The sequence below is a fragment of the Danio aesculapii genome, chromosome 5, assembly GCF_903798145.1.
Source record: "Danio aesculapii chromosome 5, fDanAes4.1, whole genome shotgun sequence".
NCBI classification, from domain to species: Eukaryota; Metazoa; Chordata; class Actinopteri; order Cypriniformes; family Danionidae; genus Danio; species Danio aesculapii.
The window spans coordinates 54,109,778-54,127,230 of NC_079439.1; the positions used below are offsets into that span (position 1 = coordinate 54,109,778).

General features: G+C 35.3%; 1 protein-coding gene across 3 annotated transcripts in view; it reads right to left on the reverse strand.

The window, feature by feature from the left end:
- Positions 1-17,453, reverse strand: part of mctp1a (multiple C2 domains, transmembrane 1a) — a 336,941-nt gene that overhangs the window by 59,374 nt on the left and 260,114 nt on the right. For all 3 annotated transcript variants that reach the window (XM_056458476.1, XM_056458475.1, XM_056458477.1), the window contains exon 16: positions 13,887-14,006. In XM_056458476.1, coding sequence (XP_056314451.1) covers positions 13,887-14,006 — 120 coding nt within the window. The remainder of the gene's footprint in view (positions 1-13,886; positions 14,007-17,453) is intronic.

Consider the following 17,453-nt stretch of genomic DNA (forward strand, 5'->3'; position numbering starts at 1 on the left):
CTTACTCCAGCACGTGACACATTTGGAACAATGAAAACACAGGATACGTCCTCATAAACCGCCATAACAGTGTAATACCTAGGGCATACTAATGCCACTATACAATTTTGTGTCTTGTAAACCTCAAAAAAACACAGAACACACACAGTCACTCAGCAACTCATTCACTCACAGTATGTACAGTATATCCATCCTAGAAAAACCCTTGTACTACAAGCAACAGCAACATGCTACATAATGGCCAGCAACCATCTGACACACACCTACAACATTGTAGCCACGAGACATTGCCTTACATATTTTGCAAAGTTCAAATTGTTCTTTTGTATTAGACTATTATTTTACATACAAAACCAAAACATTCACTGATCCTTGGGAAAGTGCAATCATTGATGGATTCTTTATCCAGTAAAACGGTTTCTAACATTCCACTTACAGTATGATTTACTTTGAAAAACATAAAAAAGATTCCTGCGTGAGCTGGTAATTTGGCAGTATTAATTATTCAGATCTCATTGGCTTGTTAATCAGAACTGTAGAAACCAAAATAATCAGACGATATGTTGGCACACAAATAAAGAGTTTATCTCGGTCAACCGAAAACATTATATTTGGCCTCCGTGGCTAGCGGGAGCCCGGAGGAGTATGTATCACATGTCTGTTTTTGTTGCCGGAGGACTGAAAAGACATAGATCATTATTTTTGTTCTTGAGGTTCCTCCTGTCAATCCCACATCAAAGCTTCAAGGTCATATGTGTGCTATTTACATACGACAACTCGGGCATCTGAAAACAACAAAAAGCTATCAGGGGAGGAATACATCTTCTTTTTGATGATTTTTTTTTTGGGGGGGGGGGGCAGCTGGGCTCTATGAATTTCATCAGTTTTTTGTGACATCCAAAAATTGTTACTTAGCAAACAATAGCTTTTGTTCTTTTGTCTTGTCTAAAAGAGAGAGTGTATGGCTGCTATAAGCCTCTTATGTAAATGCAGCCTGCGGCAGAAACAAAAGGAGGGTTCAGGATAGATACACGCAGTGTTGTGAGGAGACTAGCGATGGTGTTTTGCGGTAGTCTAATAGCACACGGATCGACTGGAAGAGCGATGTTGCTCAGACGCTAGATTAGCCAGGGGTCATATGCAGGGAAAGGCAACTTGGAGGAAGTTGAACTTCAAGCAAACCCACGGTAGCCTGAACTCGTAGGTTCGGCAGTCAATATGTCTCACTTTCAGACAGAAATCCAGACTAAAATAGCATCAGAGCCGTTGTTTGGCCTTTCTGTTAGCGGCAGCACCATCTCTAGACCAGCGGCGTGACATACATCCTGGCGAGTTAATGCACTTTCTCTTGCCTTCTGCCATCAGTGGAGGAAGAACCCTGCTATCTACACTTTTAATTCTAACCTTCCCTGTGACAGGTGCGCTGGGAATAGACGCCCTAGCTAGACAAGCCATCCAACATGAAGATATGCACTTTCATTTTTTTCCTTGCCTCTCAGCTCTTGTGCTCTCCCCTCCTCCAGCTCTTCTTTGAAATGTGAGACATCTCTAGCGTCTCCAGCTGCTCAGGGGCTGGCCCTGCTTTGTATGCCGCGTGTGGACGAAAGGCCCGGGAGAGCCCAGGCCTGGAAGGCTGATAAGGGCTCTCGCTGGAGCACATCGAGCCCAAACAGCCTCTTCACAGGCTGTCAGAGCCCTGCTGGTCAGAGGGAGGGCTTGAGTTTGCGCCAGCACTGGCTGACTGTGGTCTGACCTCTGCAGGGGCTCGAGTCAAAGAGTACGACTGTTGGCGCACAAAGAAACTCTGTTGATTCTGTTTAGGCATAGTATTACGTTTCAATAAAAGCGGTCATGATTCAAATGTGAGGACAATGGGCAAAAAAAATAGCTGGGATGTGTGGGAGAGGGATGGAGCGGCGAGAGAGTCTCTTTGGGGCTGAGCTGTACGGGGCACGCAAGCCATCGGGAGGACGCGCCAGGGTCATGCACATCCAAAAGCCACTGGAGTCAACGGTGTCGCCGGTCTGTAATCCGCAGAACCCACAGGACCCAAAAAAACACTTTGGCTTTCTGTTTGGTAAATAAAAGCCTGGCTTCTCGAGACAAGCCTGCGTCAACAATGGCAGCAGCAGCAGCAGCAGCCGTGACAAAAATCACACGCCGCTGCAGCGTTGTTAGCAAAATCACGGGTACAAAAGTTCACAAAGACGAAGTTCAGGAGCTGCCAAAGTTGCTCCCCGCCTCGCCTCCAACCTCGCCTGCGAGCCGTGGCAGCACAGGGGAAATCAGCAGGGCAACAAACGCTGCCAGTTCAAAGTGACGTGACCTTTTGATTTTGTCACCTGTCAGGGGCTGGCACGGAGGAGCGGAGACGTGTCTGCCAGGCGCGGGTGAAGCGCTGTCTCGCTAACGGGGGCACGGCGCTGGAAGAGGTGGTACCACTGAGGTGGATTAAAGGCCTAGAGCACCTCTCGGCTCTTCTTCTCACTCTTCCTCATCCTCTCCCGGCCCTGCCGTCACACTTCTTGCTTTTTTGTTGTCCCTGTTGAGCCCGCAGCTGAAACACCAGCCTGAGAGTAAGACAAGCTCTACCATGAAGCGCCTCTAGGAGCACGGCTGGCAGACAGACTCTTGCTCTGGTTCTCTTTATGTTGTCGTTTCGTGATTGACATTGGAGGTGGGCTTGACAGGCCTTCGTTTCCCCCCACAGCAGCCCACCTGTACCAGCGTATCCTTTATTCATGAAGCTCCATCCAGGCTGTTTGTTTTTCAAATTACACACACCGGAAGAAAAAGACAAAACACTACTCAAACCAGACAAAGCGAAAGGTGGGAAAAGTTTATTCGCTAACTTGCTTTCTGTGGCAGGTAAATCACTGACACTGTGCTGAAATAAGGAGAGAGACTAACAACAAACAGCTATAGGTTTTGTCTCATCTATCTTCATGTGTTTCTAGGAAAATTTCAATAGAGGTGTAACATATCCCCCACTAGCAACATCAAATGAAATTGCAAAAATAACTGTTTACAAACTGATTCAACTACATCTACTGGCCCGTCTTGTTCAGAGAACAAGTAATCGCACCCTCCACATGTGCCATTGGTCGAGCCAGACATTTACATGATGGATCACTCAAACAAATAGACCAGTGTTAACACTTGTTGAGAAGTCATTTGCATGGTATAGGGAAAAAAGCTGTTTGACATTCACAGCCCTTGCTTTTTCACACATTTGAGCTTTACAGTTTGCATGAAATGTAAATCCATGTCTATTATTTAAATGCATGTTACTGATGTTGTTGTATGTTGTTCCATCATGTTTTCTTACCTCGTTCTGTATCAAAATGTCATAACTGAATCTGGATCTGGGGCCATCCAGTCGACAACTATGAAACGTATGTCTCCACACTAGATTTTTATTTATTTTGATTTTTCATTAGAGTAATCTGTTTTGCTCAGTTTCATATCACAATTTTGAACCATAAAATGTTTGCATAAAACTGCCACCATTGAATGAGAGATCTTGCTGCATCTTTATAGCATCTCCACTGGAAACAGGATTTAAACATTCAGTCTTTTAGTTCATAGCTTTATTTCATTATTGTGCAGATGGAGCTGGACATATCAAAATCTCTCCTCACTACTATCAGTATTGAGCATCCATCTGGATGATGCGGCAGCAGCCACTGTACAATAGCACCGGTGCACTCACTATGGGCAGTAGGACCCACACAAACCACAGCATAAACACCCACTGCTGACCACTCTAACACCACTTCCATCAATAACTTCAGTAAGCAACCAGTCCTGGGTATCAACTAAATAAATAATTAGATTTTTTTTTTATGAAATAAAGAATTTCCCAGTATATTTTTCCAAATACCAGTACTGCAGCTGGAAGGGCATCTGCGGCTTAAAACATATGCCGAAATAGTTGGTGGTTGGCTACCCCTAAATAAGGGACTAAGGTGGAGGAAAATTAACGAATGAATGATTGAATGAAATAAAGTGCATTATTTTCCATGACCATTTATGCATTGTTAACAAGTGCTGCAAGTGGTTTTACATGTTGCTAAGCACTTAACAGGGTATCCTGGGTTGATTGTTTAGGGCAGGGGTGCCCAAAGTTTTTCCTATAAAGGGTCAAAAACCAAACTCGATTGAGGGTTGTGGGCCGAATATATGGCAAATCCTTTTACAATAAATTTGCAAAGGGGAATTTGATAATTTATTTGATAATATAAAAAAAAATCTGAAAATGTTTCTTTTAATCATATTTACTAATCCAGTAACATTTTAAACATTTTATAAAGAACTTATTACTGTAACAGCAAAACAATCCCATTTTTAACACAATGGAGTTCAATGCTGAATAAGTTGATCCATTGTCACTCAATTTACAACATTTAATTCAATCATTTAAATTCAGTTTTTTTGTAAGAAACAAAGAAAGAAACAAAAGGTTACAGTATGTTAAATTCGAAATGTTGATCTATGTCAAAGGCATTTGCTCCAACCCTCTCTATCATTCTCACTTTCTTTTCAGATGGGACAGTGGTGCAAATCAAAGGTTGCCATGGGCCAACTTTGGCCAACGGGCCCTATTTTGGGCATTTCTGGTTTAGGGTGTTACAGAATAGTGTTCAGTATAGGTGGTTGCCATGCCATCAGTTAATAGATCTCAACCCTTGTCCAGTTGTCTCCTTCAAGGTAAGTCTATATATTGTTGTGCTCTTTTTATCATCTCTTAAGTACAAATTGTAAATCTGATTATGCCACTTCACCAACCGACCTCCAGTATAACAAACTTTGTGAGTTACACACTGAAGTGTAATACTTAAGGCCACATTTAGTAATCAGAGCAAATTAGTGTGAGCCACAATTCCATAAAAGCATTAATCGAAATTAAGCATGGGACGATAACCATTTACAAAGGTTTGGAAAAGTCAGGGTTTTAAAACTGCCAAAATGTTTTTGGTATATCGTTCCTACGGTATATGTAAGATTTTTTATTTATGTTTTTTATTTTTTGTTGTTGTTGTTGTTGCTGTTTTTAGGACAACAATATCTCCATCAGAAAAGATATCTATAGATGCCATTTTAAATTGTAAATCCCAGATCTGTGTTTTTGAAACTAATGAAGACAGCAGAAGTCAATGTTTCATTTGAATTAATTAGCCTGACATGTTTACTGCTCCAAAATATTATAAATGTTTCTAAAAAAAAAAAATGTATGTATTTCTATATATATATATATATATATATATATATATATATATATATATATATATATATATATATATATATATATATATATATATATATATATATATATAAAGAGAGAGAGAGAGAGAGATGTTTTTTTTTTTTTTTTTTTTTTTAGAAACACTTATAATATTTTGGAGCAGTAAACATGTCAGGCTAATTAATTCAAATGAAACATTATATATATATATATATATATATATATATATATATATATATATATATATATAGGGGTATATACTGTATGAGCAACAACACTGCAACAGCAAAACACACATTTAAAACATGCATAAAGAAAATGAAGAAACAGCAAGCTTGCTAGAGGACACAGCGAGAGTAACCCTGACAATTAAGACTCTCTCTCCCACCACTGACAAGGTTGCAGAGAAAGAACCTCGGATGCTTAATTGCGCTGGAGCTGGTGAAAGAGACGTCACTGTGTTCTTCCAGCTTTGACAGTATATGCTATAATTAACACCTTCAAAACATCTGGTAAACTGTTTTCCAGGCCAGTGAATTCAGCGGCCCGGGTCTTCTAGGTTCAGCCATGGGCTTCAATCCCCTCCACTCAAACTGAGCTGTCTAACGCTTGACTAAACCCGAGCGGCCGCACTGAAGCCCACCCGAATGCTTCCAGTTCTCCAAACAAACGGAGGTGAGGGGTGGTGCTCGGGTGTTGGCTAGCCATTGACAGCGGCTGTCAAAATGGCTCGGCTAACTGTGCTGTGGCGCTCTTACCTTCAGGTTAAAATAGCTGCATTTACACTCCTTACCAATAGGGGGCTCTGAAGCCAGAATCAAGCAAAGCAGCAGCTTTTGTTTACCAAAGAAACAGATTAGCAGCAGTTGATCGACAGGCCTAGTTCAAAAGTCACATCCTATTGTCATGCATCAAAATACACATTTATTTTTATATTCAGTCTATTCAGTCTCGAAATCCAATAGAGTTGCACTACGTGCCAATCTGAGCTTCTCTCATTCGGCTGATCTGAAACAACAGTTTTGCAAGTGTAGCCTAGTATTTAGCGCACAGCTATTCCAGATGGTAAAAAGGATCTTTAACAATAACCAGCAGTGACAGCGAGGTCAGGTATCTGGTGGAAGGGTGGCAGGCGGAGAACAGTGGAAGAATACGAGAGTCAGGGGTCAGCTGTCTACAGGTTAAGAGTTGAGCTGCAGTGTCACATCTAGAGGTAACAAGTCCCTTCAAGAAATGTGACAGCTGAACGTGGGTTCCTGCTTTCCCAGAACATACTAGACGGAGGACAGCAGGGATACAACAAACAAGGGATAACATACAATCAGCCTAACAAAGGTTGGTCTGCAATAACAACCCGCTGGGATAATAGCATTTTGTGGAATAAATAAAAGCTATACAGATTTTTTTTAAAGGTAAGTGGTTGCAAACTATTTATATGGGCTGAATTTAAAAGAATTAAATTTAGTAATGTTCAACTTAATTTGTTTAAATACAGCCCATATAAATTGTTTGGGACTTACCATAAAAATTTTGTAAATCCAATGAAACATTTTTTCAATGTTTAGAATATTGATGAAAGACTACTGTATATCATTTTATTATAGTGCTGGGCAATATGGCAAACATGTCATCTTGATAATTATTTTCCATATTGAACAATAACGATATATATTTCGATATAGGTTGTAAATGCTTCCAGATTTAACACAGTATGCCAAAAATGACTGAAGCCACAAAAATTTGGGGGTCCATTAAATGGCATAACATATTGGCCGAAAAAATCTGTATATCTCTGATATCAACACATTTTTAGATTCCCATTGTTGCACATTTCTGCTGTGTGATTGGCTCTTAGATCAATATAGAGTAAAAAAGTCCAGAGTTTATCATTGTTAATGATATCAATTTTATCGTGATTCGATATAATGTCATTTTTTTTGTGTGTGACTAACAAAATGCCACAATGAAAGAGACATGAAATTAGGGCAGTTAAAAGCCACTGCCTCCATGCCTTCTTCACCTCGGGGGGCTTTTTTAGTTTATTCATGACAATTTGCTTTTGTATAATACTTAGTAGTAGTTTATAATTATTATTAGTAGTAGTATTTATTATATGCATATTTATATTTGTTTTATTAAAAACAAGCTTAGATTTGTTCACCTGTCAGGTTTTGGACCATATGGGGCATAGCATCTGTATTTGGATTTAACTCAGTCTTTTGACAACACTTTGTTATTATTGTTCATTTATTCGTTTGCTGGAAATTAGAACTGAACTTAGAAATAGTTTTGAAACAAATCTTTGCGTTTAACAAATGAAATTAATTATGTAGGCTAATGGATATCTATGCGTACAACACGTTTCCTTATCCACGAAAGAGAGTAAAAGTGAAAGTAAAGAATGGGGAGGCTCATCTCTCATTCTCGCGCTGCAGATGGTCTGTTTAACTGTTATATTGCTAGTAAAGCGTTCAGTTTTTACACTTACAAAGTGTGCCATTTAAATAGCAAATGCGCCATGGCGAGACGCAACTGACTCTTAAAGGGAATGGGAGATGAGACTTAGATTGGTTTATTCTCAACACACCTATAACTCATCAAGAGAATAAGCTTAACCCTGTTAGACCATGCGCCGAGGCGCAAAGTGTTTTTTTCTGTCCTTAAAATTGCAAAAGTGGATTCTGAAACCCTTAATGCTTTTGTGCCCTGTGCTTTGGACTTTGCACCTAGATCTTTGAAATAAAGCCCTATATAATATATAGACAAAATGCCACAATGAAAGAGACATGAGATTATTGCAATTAAGATGAATCGGTAAATCTATGAATTCTGTAAATACACAGAAATATTATTATAGACACTAATTGAATTATTGGAGACATGGTCCCACTTTATTTTAATGTACAATTATTGCTATTAACAAATTAACTAAGGGATTTAACTGTTTAAAGTATACATTTTTTGCATATTAACAGTTAGTAATGAAGTCGTTGGGTTTGTAAAGTATTTGTAAATTCAATTCAATTTATGTTTTTTTATAGCACTGTTGTTGACGTTCAGTTTAGTTAAGTTCAGTTCAGTGTGGTTTAAATTTCACTGCTGAAAATACAAACACTACAGACCAAATCCATCAATGAGCAGCTCCTCAAGTCCCAAACCAAGCAAGCCATTGGGGACAGTGGCAAGGAACAAAACTTCACCAACTTACGAAAGTGAAAGAAAAAACCTCGAGAGAAACCAGGCTCAGTTGGGAACAACCATTTCTCCTTTGGCCAAACTTATTGTGCAGAGATGCAGTCTAGGCGACGGAGACTGGAAAACGCTGAACGTCCATCGTGGAGATTGTATATTGAATGTATATTAAATGTATATAAAACAATAAAAAAATAATAAAATGTATTCTATAAATAACTTGACTTACTCTATAGTTAGTATATTTTCGTTCCTTAATTGATTGCAGCTTAGGCTGACTCTATAAAAAACAGTTGTCTGTGAAAATATTTATGTGCTTTCGTGCATATTTCCGTGCATGCGAGTCGTATTTTACCTTCTATTTCTGTGCATACACAATATTCGAGCAGACCCTCATCTACTGTGTTCTGTAAGAGACGTGCTGCAGCACATTACCGAAACAAGCCATGCTGATAGTCAGATGTCATACAAACACTTGGAAAAGTTTCACAGAAAGTCTTGCCGAGTAGGCTGGCCAGCATCTTCGTATCTCATTTCTGTCTGTCTCAGTCAAAAAAAAAAAACAGCTTGGACTGTTGGAGCGCCGCAGCCTGCATTTAGGTGTCAGCAGGTTTTGCGCAGAGCTACAGTTAGAGTTATCTTAAATGACATCCTGCCAGGCACTGGGAGCCTGGCATCTCTACTGTAGTGATGAAAGCATGAATGGGACACTTCCACAGGGGGAATATTAGTCCTTTCAAAAGCACATCAGTCCTCTGAGTGTGCATTTATGAAAATAAAGCAGAAATGGTAAACTCAGAAAGCATGGGTTTATCTAAACGTTGCTCTAAGATAAGATGCAAGTCACACAATATTATGCAGTGCTCTCCATTAATAGTGGTACACTTGGTAAATATAAGCAAAAAATGCCTTTATTGAATAACGTTTTCCACTTTTTGTTCAAAATAATAACAAAAAATATGAAGAAGCATTTTTTTCGGTAACTTTATTTTGATGGTCAATTTGAGTATTAGTAGACTGCCTGCTAAGTATCTGTTGATATGCTCCTTCAACAGACATATGAACTGACTATAAGAAACTTTGCAAGTACATAGGCAAGTAGGTACTAACCCTAACCCCAACCCCAACCTAACAGTCTACTTATAATCTAATGAGAATTAGTTGGCATGTTGATGCAATATAACTTAAATTCAACAAACGGATCATCAAAATAAAGTGTGACCTTTTTTCTTGTGACTCTTTCGATTTTGGATGATGTACGTGATATTTCATTGTAGTTTTGGAGACTTTGTGAGCTCTCAGGACCAAACTGACTTATTTAATTCTCCAGCTGAGGTTTTAGAAGATATTTTTCTTACTCAAACCATTATCCTGAGAGTGAATTTGGACAGATAGATTCATGAAACTTACTCTTGACTGGATTTTTTTAACTATTGCCCTGATGATAGAAATTGTGTTCTATTGTGTTTCAGTGTTGTGTTTGAAGTTTTCTTGCAGCCACTTCATATTTTTGTCTTTTTTATATAAATCTATAAGAATCATTCAAGAATTGTGAGTTGATTGTGAGTAGACAGTAAACTTAATTCATCATTAATGTAAAATAATTAAATGCTTAAATGCGTTGAGAATCATTTGATTTTGTTACTGATATTTTTTTTTTATTTTGTTATTGTTAAACTTGTTAAACCCTTTCAAAAAGACCAGAGTTGACATTTTTAACCGTTTTATGCTTTAGTTCAAGATGCTAACCTTAAGCCAGATACCATGATATGTCTAAAACAGAATGCTATGTATTTTTGATCATATTAGTGATTGAGAAATTTACTGAAATATCTCAACAACAGACTTGACAAATTATTAAACTGCTATTGGTGTATCCTAAACATTTTGTACAAATTAATAAGAGAAGAATAATGACATGGCTCAAAGTCTTCCAGCGTTTTCTGCCAAAGAAATTGACATCATTTAAAGCAAGTCACATGCTTTTTTTTGTAAGTGCTTTAAAGATAGTTATGGTTTTTAATAACTGCTTTAACAGAACTGAGTTGACCAGAATGTAAAGACAGAAACAAAATATGTTCTATAACCCAAATGATAAATAATACAGAAAATAGATGTTTCATGCTAAAGTTTATTTAACATAAAAGAGTAAATGTTAAAAAATAGGCTTAATTATTTCATTAAAAAAATGAAGCTAAATGTATTATTCCAGAGTCAGAAACAGTCAAAAATAGGTCAAGTGGGTGCATTTAATTTAATATTTTAATTTCTGTTATTATTACAAACTTTCTTTTGGATTTATTTATTTATGTATTTATTTATTTAATTTATATATTATGTACAGTATATATATATATATATATATATATATATATATATATATATATATATATATATATATATATATATATATATATATATATATATATACCTCCGGGTGCTCCGGTTTCCCCCACAGTCCAAGACATGCGCTATAGGTGAATTAGGTAAGCTAAATTGGCCGTATGATATGTGTGAATGATATGTATGGATGTTTTCCAGTGATGGGTTGCAGCTGGAAGGGCATGTGTAAAACATATTCTGGATAAATTGGCAGTTCATTCCGCTGTGGTGACCCCAGCTTAATGAAGGAACTAAGTCCAAATGAAAATGAATGAATAAATGAATGAATGAAGTAATTTTTTAATCCATCCAAGTTGTCCCATTAAGATACAATATCTCTTCTACCTCAGAGTCCCTGTCAATATTAATGAAGAGCACTGTATATTTTAGAAAAAACTATAAGTGAACAAAATGAATGACGGTATAGTAGGTAATACTCATTACACCCACATTTAAAGACAGCAAAACTCCTTCCTCTGAAGTCCACAGTGAAGCATAAGGAAACACTGTCCAGGCTGAGGCTCATCAGTGAGTTTGAGGCTAATGAAAAGCATATGTGTGTGTGTTTATTGTTTCTGAACTCTCTTGCGCTTACCAGCCCGTGTGTTGTGGTTACAGTCGTCAAAATGCAGAACAATGGCTTGTTGGAGAGCAGTGGGGATGTAGAGGGAGGAATAACGGGTTAAAGGCAATACCTCGGACTCCAGCCCTCTCATGTGTTTTAAATCCACAGGTCCTGACAGTATCACCTCTGACCCATTACCTACTTCTGAATCTCCGACGTCTGACCCAAGTGGCTCAAAAAGAAAGAGAAAACCTGCTCTGAATCATCATGCATCACCCATTCCTATGTATATATCATTCATTCATTCATTCATTCATTCATTCATTCATTCATTCATTCATTCATTTATTTTCTTTTTGGCTTAGTCCCTTTATTAAAATCCAAAGTTGTGTTGTTGTTATTTTTTTTTTAACATTAGTCAATTAATGTTAGTTAACGTTAATGTTAGTCAATTAGTTGAACTAACAGTAAAATGTATATCCATTATTAAAGTTAACAAAGATTAATGAATGCTGTTATAAATGCATTGCTTATGGTTTGTTGATGTATGTAAATACATTCATTAGCATTACCTAATGCACTATTATTTTAAAGGCTTACCAATATGTTTTACTCAAAGAGTATGAATTGTAAATCCAAAGAAGCCTATTAATTTTAAGTATTTTTTTACATAATGTAGTAAATCTGTAGTAAACTGTACTGTTATTAATTGTGGAAAATTAATGTTAAGGTATTTTAATTAGACTTATACATAATGCGTATTTATCAAGATTGGAAACTGCAAATCAGATCAATACATTAATTAATTAATTCATTCATTCATTCAATCATTCATTCATTCATTTTCTTTTCACCTTAGTCCCTTTATTAATCAGGGGTTGCCACAGCGAAATGAACCGCCAACTTATCCAGCACATATTTTACGCAGCGGATGCCCTTGCAGCAGCAACCCATCACTGGGATCCTATATTGTATCTTGTATGTTGGTAACATTAAAATAATGATCCAAAAGTATTTACTAAAATGAATTGAGCACAAACAATTCTGTACATCATTTAATAATCATACTTCAGCATTTACTATTTGCATTGTTAAAAAACAAACTTGTGCTTTTTATATTAGTTTAATTAATGTTAGTTAATGTTAGTTAGTTGAACTAACAATAAAATGTATTTCCATTATTAAAGTTAACAAAGATTAATAAATGCTGTTATAAATGCATTGTTTATAGTTTGTTGATGTGTGTAAATACATTCATTAGCATTAACTAATGCTCTATTATTTCAAAGTCTTACCAATATTTTTAACTCAAACAGTATGAATTGTAAGTCCAAAGAAACCTATCAATTTTAAGTATTTTTTTTACATAGCTACTGTAGATTTCTAAATTGTGGAAAATTAATTTTAAGGTATTTTAATTAGACTTAATACATCATGCGTATTTACATTATAGTAAACTGCAAATCAGATAAATACATTATACTATAAATATATTTTACCACCACGTCATATTAAAAAAATAACTCCCATATTATCCCATGCTGTTTATGCATTACAAAATAGTTATTTTGGTTTCAATGCTGAAGAACTGAATGATTTCAACATATGAACAATACAAGCCCACAGACTGAGCGCTGGTGAGTTTTTTTGCAAACAATATCGCCATCTAAAGGACATCATGATTACTGTACAGACTCTTTCTTGGGGTCCTTCGGTTCTTCCAACTTTGTTTCACGCTCTCTATTCTTTGCAAAAGTCACAAAGAGTGTCACATAAGGTACGAGATTAAAAAATTAAAAAAATAACAGAGACCCCCGCAGTGAAACTTTGATTGCTTATATTCAGGACACTCAAAAAAAAATGTAGTTCATATGCTCGTCCCATTTACTATCCTAGATATTTCAGATATATATAAAGGCACTATTCTTAGGTAAAACCTATGTACACCCTGAAATAATCATCTACAATTAATTTACTATCTACTTCGGGCTGGTGATGGTTTTATTCAAGCCTGAAGCTTTTGTTCAATTACTGCATCAAGTTCTTAAACTCCAACGAAACGACTTTCAAAAATCGACACTGTTATAAAATTAATTCCTTTGACTGATCTTCAAGGTGAGCTCTCTTTATGGCTGTTTTTACACTAACACTCACTTAAACAGCAGTCTAAAACCACACAAAAGATGACACAGTCAGGACTGCATCAGAAGATACACTTTCAAGATACACGTGTTGTGCTTGATTTAAAAAATAAAAGAAAGTCCTCTTCAGATTGACACTGTGGTGACACTTTAATTAAAATATTCAAATAAATAAACAGCTTGAAATGCAACACTGAAATACTTGAGTGTCCACCTGTTCTGTAAATTATCAGGTTTTTATGAGTGCCGATTGAGATGAAAATGTTTGGAATTCAAACAGATGTCCTCAAAATAATAATAAAAAAGGTTGAATAGTGAAAGTGAAGGGGTTGTATTGAAATGCAGTAGATGCGAGACTCACCACGTCTCCCTGCCTCGTGTCCTTCCCTGAAGCAATGAGAACGTAGTTCCAGGCCAGCAGCATCAGGAGAACCAGCGGGACCATATACAGCTCAAAATTCCACACCACCACCACAAAAAGCTGCAGAAACAGGGAACAAAATCATGAAACACTTTAAACGTAGTATTACTAGTGTTTAAACATTTATATCCAGCCCAAAGTTTCACACAACTAAACCAAATCAAATTTCACATAACCACAATTAAACACTGCAGAAACAGGGAACAAAATTAACGTTATAAGGTGCATTTCTAAAACATAAACAATAATCTTAAAAAAGGAAATTATAGTTTAAATGGGATAAAAATAAATAAATAAATAAATAAATAAAAAGTTTTTTTTATATAATTTATTATCTTTGTCAACATTTTATTAATTAATCATTTTTGTAAACATAAAAAGAACAAAAGAGCCACAGTTGTGCAGAAACAGGCACCAAAAAAAGTGTAAAAAAAAAAAAAAAGAAATTCAAGCAAATCAACAGTCATTCCACTGGATTATAAACTATTTGTTTTTTTATTATTATTATTTATTAATTTTTGTAAACATATAAAGAACAAAAGAGCCACATTTATGCAGGAAACAGGGACCAAAAAAATGTCAAATGTAAAAAACCTTAAAACAAATCAACAGTCATTTTACTAGATTATAACCCATATGTTATTATTATTATTTATTATTTTTGTAAACATATAAAGAACAAAAGAGCCACATTTGTGCAGAAACATGGACCAAAAAAGTGTAAAACGTAAAAAACATTCAAACAAATCAAGTCATTACACTGGATTCGAAACTATATACTTTTTAAATTATTATTATATTGTGATTGTAAACAAATAAAGAACAAAATAGCCATATTTGTGATTTATTATACTTTATACTTTTTACACTTTTAGAAAATCAAACGTTCTAATGTCCAAATTTAATTTCAAAATTCGTCTTTTATTGGATACCTCCAGAGCACCTGACAACCAGTAATACATAACAGTAACACAAAGAATATTTTTTCGCAGTCTGTCATGTGTGAGCACAGATGAGGCTTTTAAAGTCTTTCAGTGTGAAACCGCAATGAATGAGTCAATGGTCTGCAAATGAGTCTCGCTCTCCTTAAAGGACGTTACAAAAGCTCTAAACATAAAGCATAATTCACATTTCTGTTTTCCCTCTATGGTAAATGTGACCCGACTGCCCATCACCCCACCGCTTCGACCAAATGTGCACATATATCCCGTAGAGAAAGAGACGGAACCTCACCATACTAAGGTTAATACACGATATAGAAATTTGCTTTTTTTATTTTGCATTGAAATATTTTTTAAGGGTTATATAGTGTAAATATAACAATGTATAAACCTAAAAATGTGTTGTACATTAATTCATCTTCTTGGAACTTAGAACAAAAAAAAACTAGTTAAGAGTTAAAAGTACTTAAAAAAAGTACTTAAATCAAGATTAAAAGTCTTTAATAAGCTACAAAAAATAAGCAACTCGTTATAATAAGAAATTAAAAAAATCACACTAGCTGAATATAAAATATAAAAAGCATGCTTTTTATTTTTGTGAGACATTTTCAGCAAAGCAAAAATCATAGTAAGTTGTAGCAATATTATAATTCACAGATAATGTCAAATAATCTGGATAAATGTAAAATGTTTACATAAATAGTAATTTTTGGATACTTTTTGGAAAGTTTTTTTATACTATTACATCAGACAGACATGCCAACAAACACACACACACACACATGCACACACACACACACACACACACACACACATACGGCAGTGGAAAAATCTCTGAATCTTGTAGAAACAGGTCAGATGTATTTCCGTGCTCTCCGCACTATCCATTACAGCACGGTTACCCAATGCGCACACGCTGAACATTTCAAAGAGGAAAAACACAAGGGCCACAAATTGGGCACCTCTAAGGTCATAATAAATGTGGGTCAATGGCTGGAGATCCAATTTGGTGTCCACATGAAATTCAATTCACTAAAGTGATTTTATACAGGTAGAAAGCATTAAATGCAAGTAATAATCTACTTCAGTGTTTCATTTGTGCTTAATTTAATTCATGTATTTACATACTCATACGTATACAAAATAATAAGTAGTCATTACATTTTTTTCTTCTTAAAAACATCTTGCAAACAAATGAGTAAAACCTACAGTTTATTAATAGTTTGTTAACCTTAAATACAGTCTTTATATATGACATAAAATGTATTTAGTTCTAAATTTAAAAAGTTGTTGTTATTTTACTATTGTTACATTGATGGCGTTTCTGTAAACTGTGATTAAATCTGTAAATTTATGGTTTATTTCCGGCAGCTGGGGTGCCAAAAAAAAAGTAAAATAACAACCGTTAAATTACAGAAATTTACCGTAAAATAACAACCATTAAATTACAGAAATTTCCTTAAATTAAAATTTCTGTAATTCAACCTCTGTTATTTTACAGTAAATTTCGGTAATTTAATGGCACCCCAGCTTAAAATATTTAAAAAATTACATTTGTTTTTACAGTGTATGATTATTATGACATTTAGATGTATGATAGTCAACAGAACACAGTCTAATTCATTCATTCATTCAATTTCCTTCAGCTAAGTCCCTTTATTCATCAGGAGTCGCCACAGCAGAATGAACCGCCACTCATTCTGAAATATAGCTAAAAATAAAATAAAGATGCCCTACGATTTTATTGTTTTAATGCTTAACCTTTTAACTGCCTGCTCTACCACATGGTTGAGCATATTTGGACTGTTTTAAATAATGGTTCACACTACACAGCATTGCTGGTTTACAAAAAAAAAAAACATAACTCTTTAGCACTACTACACTTGATTTTGGTTTTACTGTAAAAAAAAAAAAAAAGACCCAAGAAAACATGCTAAATGAGAATCTGAAATATTTCATGGCATACTTCAAAAAATAAAGATTTATTTTGATTATGTTTATAAATAAATTGGTCTTATACTTTCACTTATATTGTCAGATTTTTCATAGAATATGTATTAATTCCAGTACTCTTACCATAAACCGGCATATCTACCATTTGGTAAAGGTTGATATTTTAGAAATTATGGGATGTGTTGAAAAAAAATTCAGTGTGTTAACTTTTAAGATCCATTTTTTTGCTTGGTGGGACAGTTAAAGAGTTAAAAAAAAAAAACTTACATGTGCTCAAAACGGAATGTTATCAAAAGTATTTCTTTCACAATGCTCTGTCTTTCTGAAGCATAAAGCATATGAACATCTCAAATGCTCGAAATAAAAAGGAATGTTTAACAATTTAAACAAAGCAGATAATAACGAATTAATACAGTATATGTAAACCACGCTTCTAATGTTCTTAATAAAATAAGGAATCTAAAAAAAACTGCATATACAGAACAAAAAAATAAAAAAATTTAAAAAATAAATAAATGCCAAATGTGTAACATTTTAGGACTCCTATAGAGCAAACACATTTCCAGCCAAATGCAGCAAAACATCTGCAGCGTGTCCCATTAATTAGAGCCAA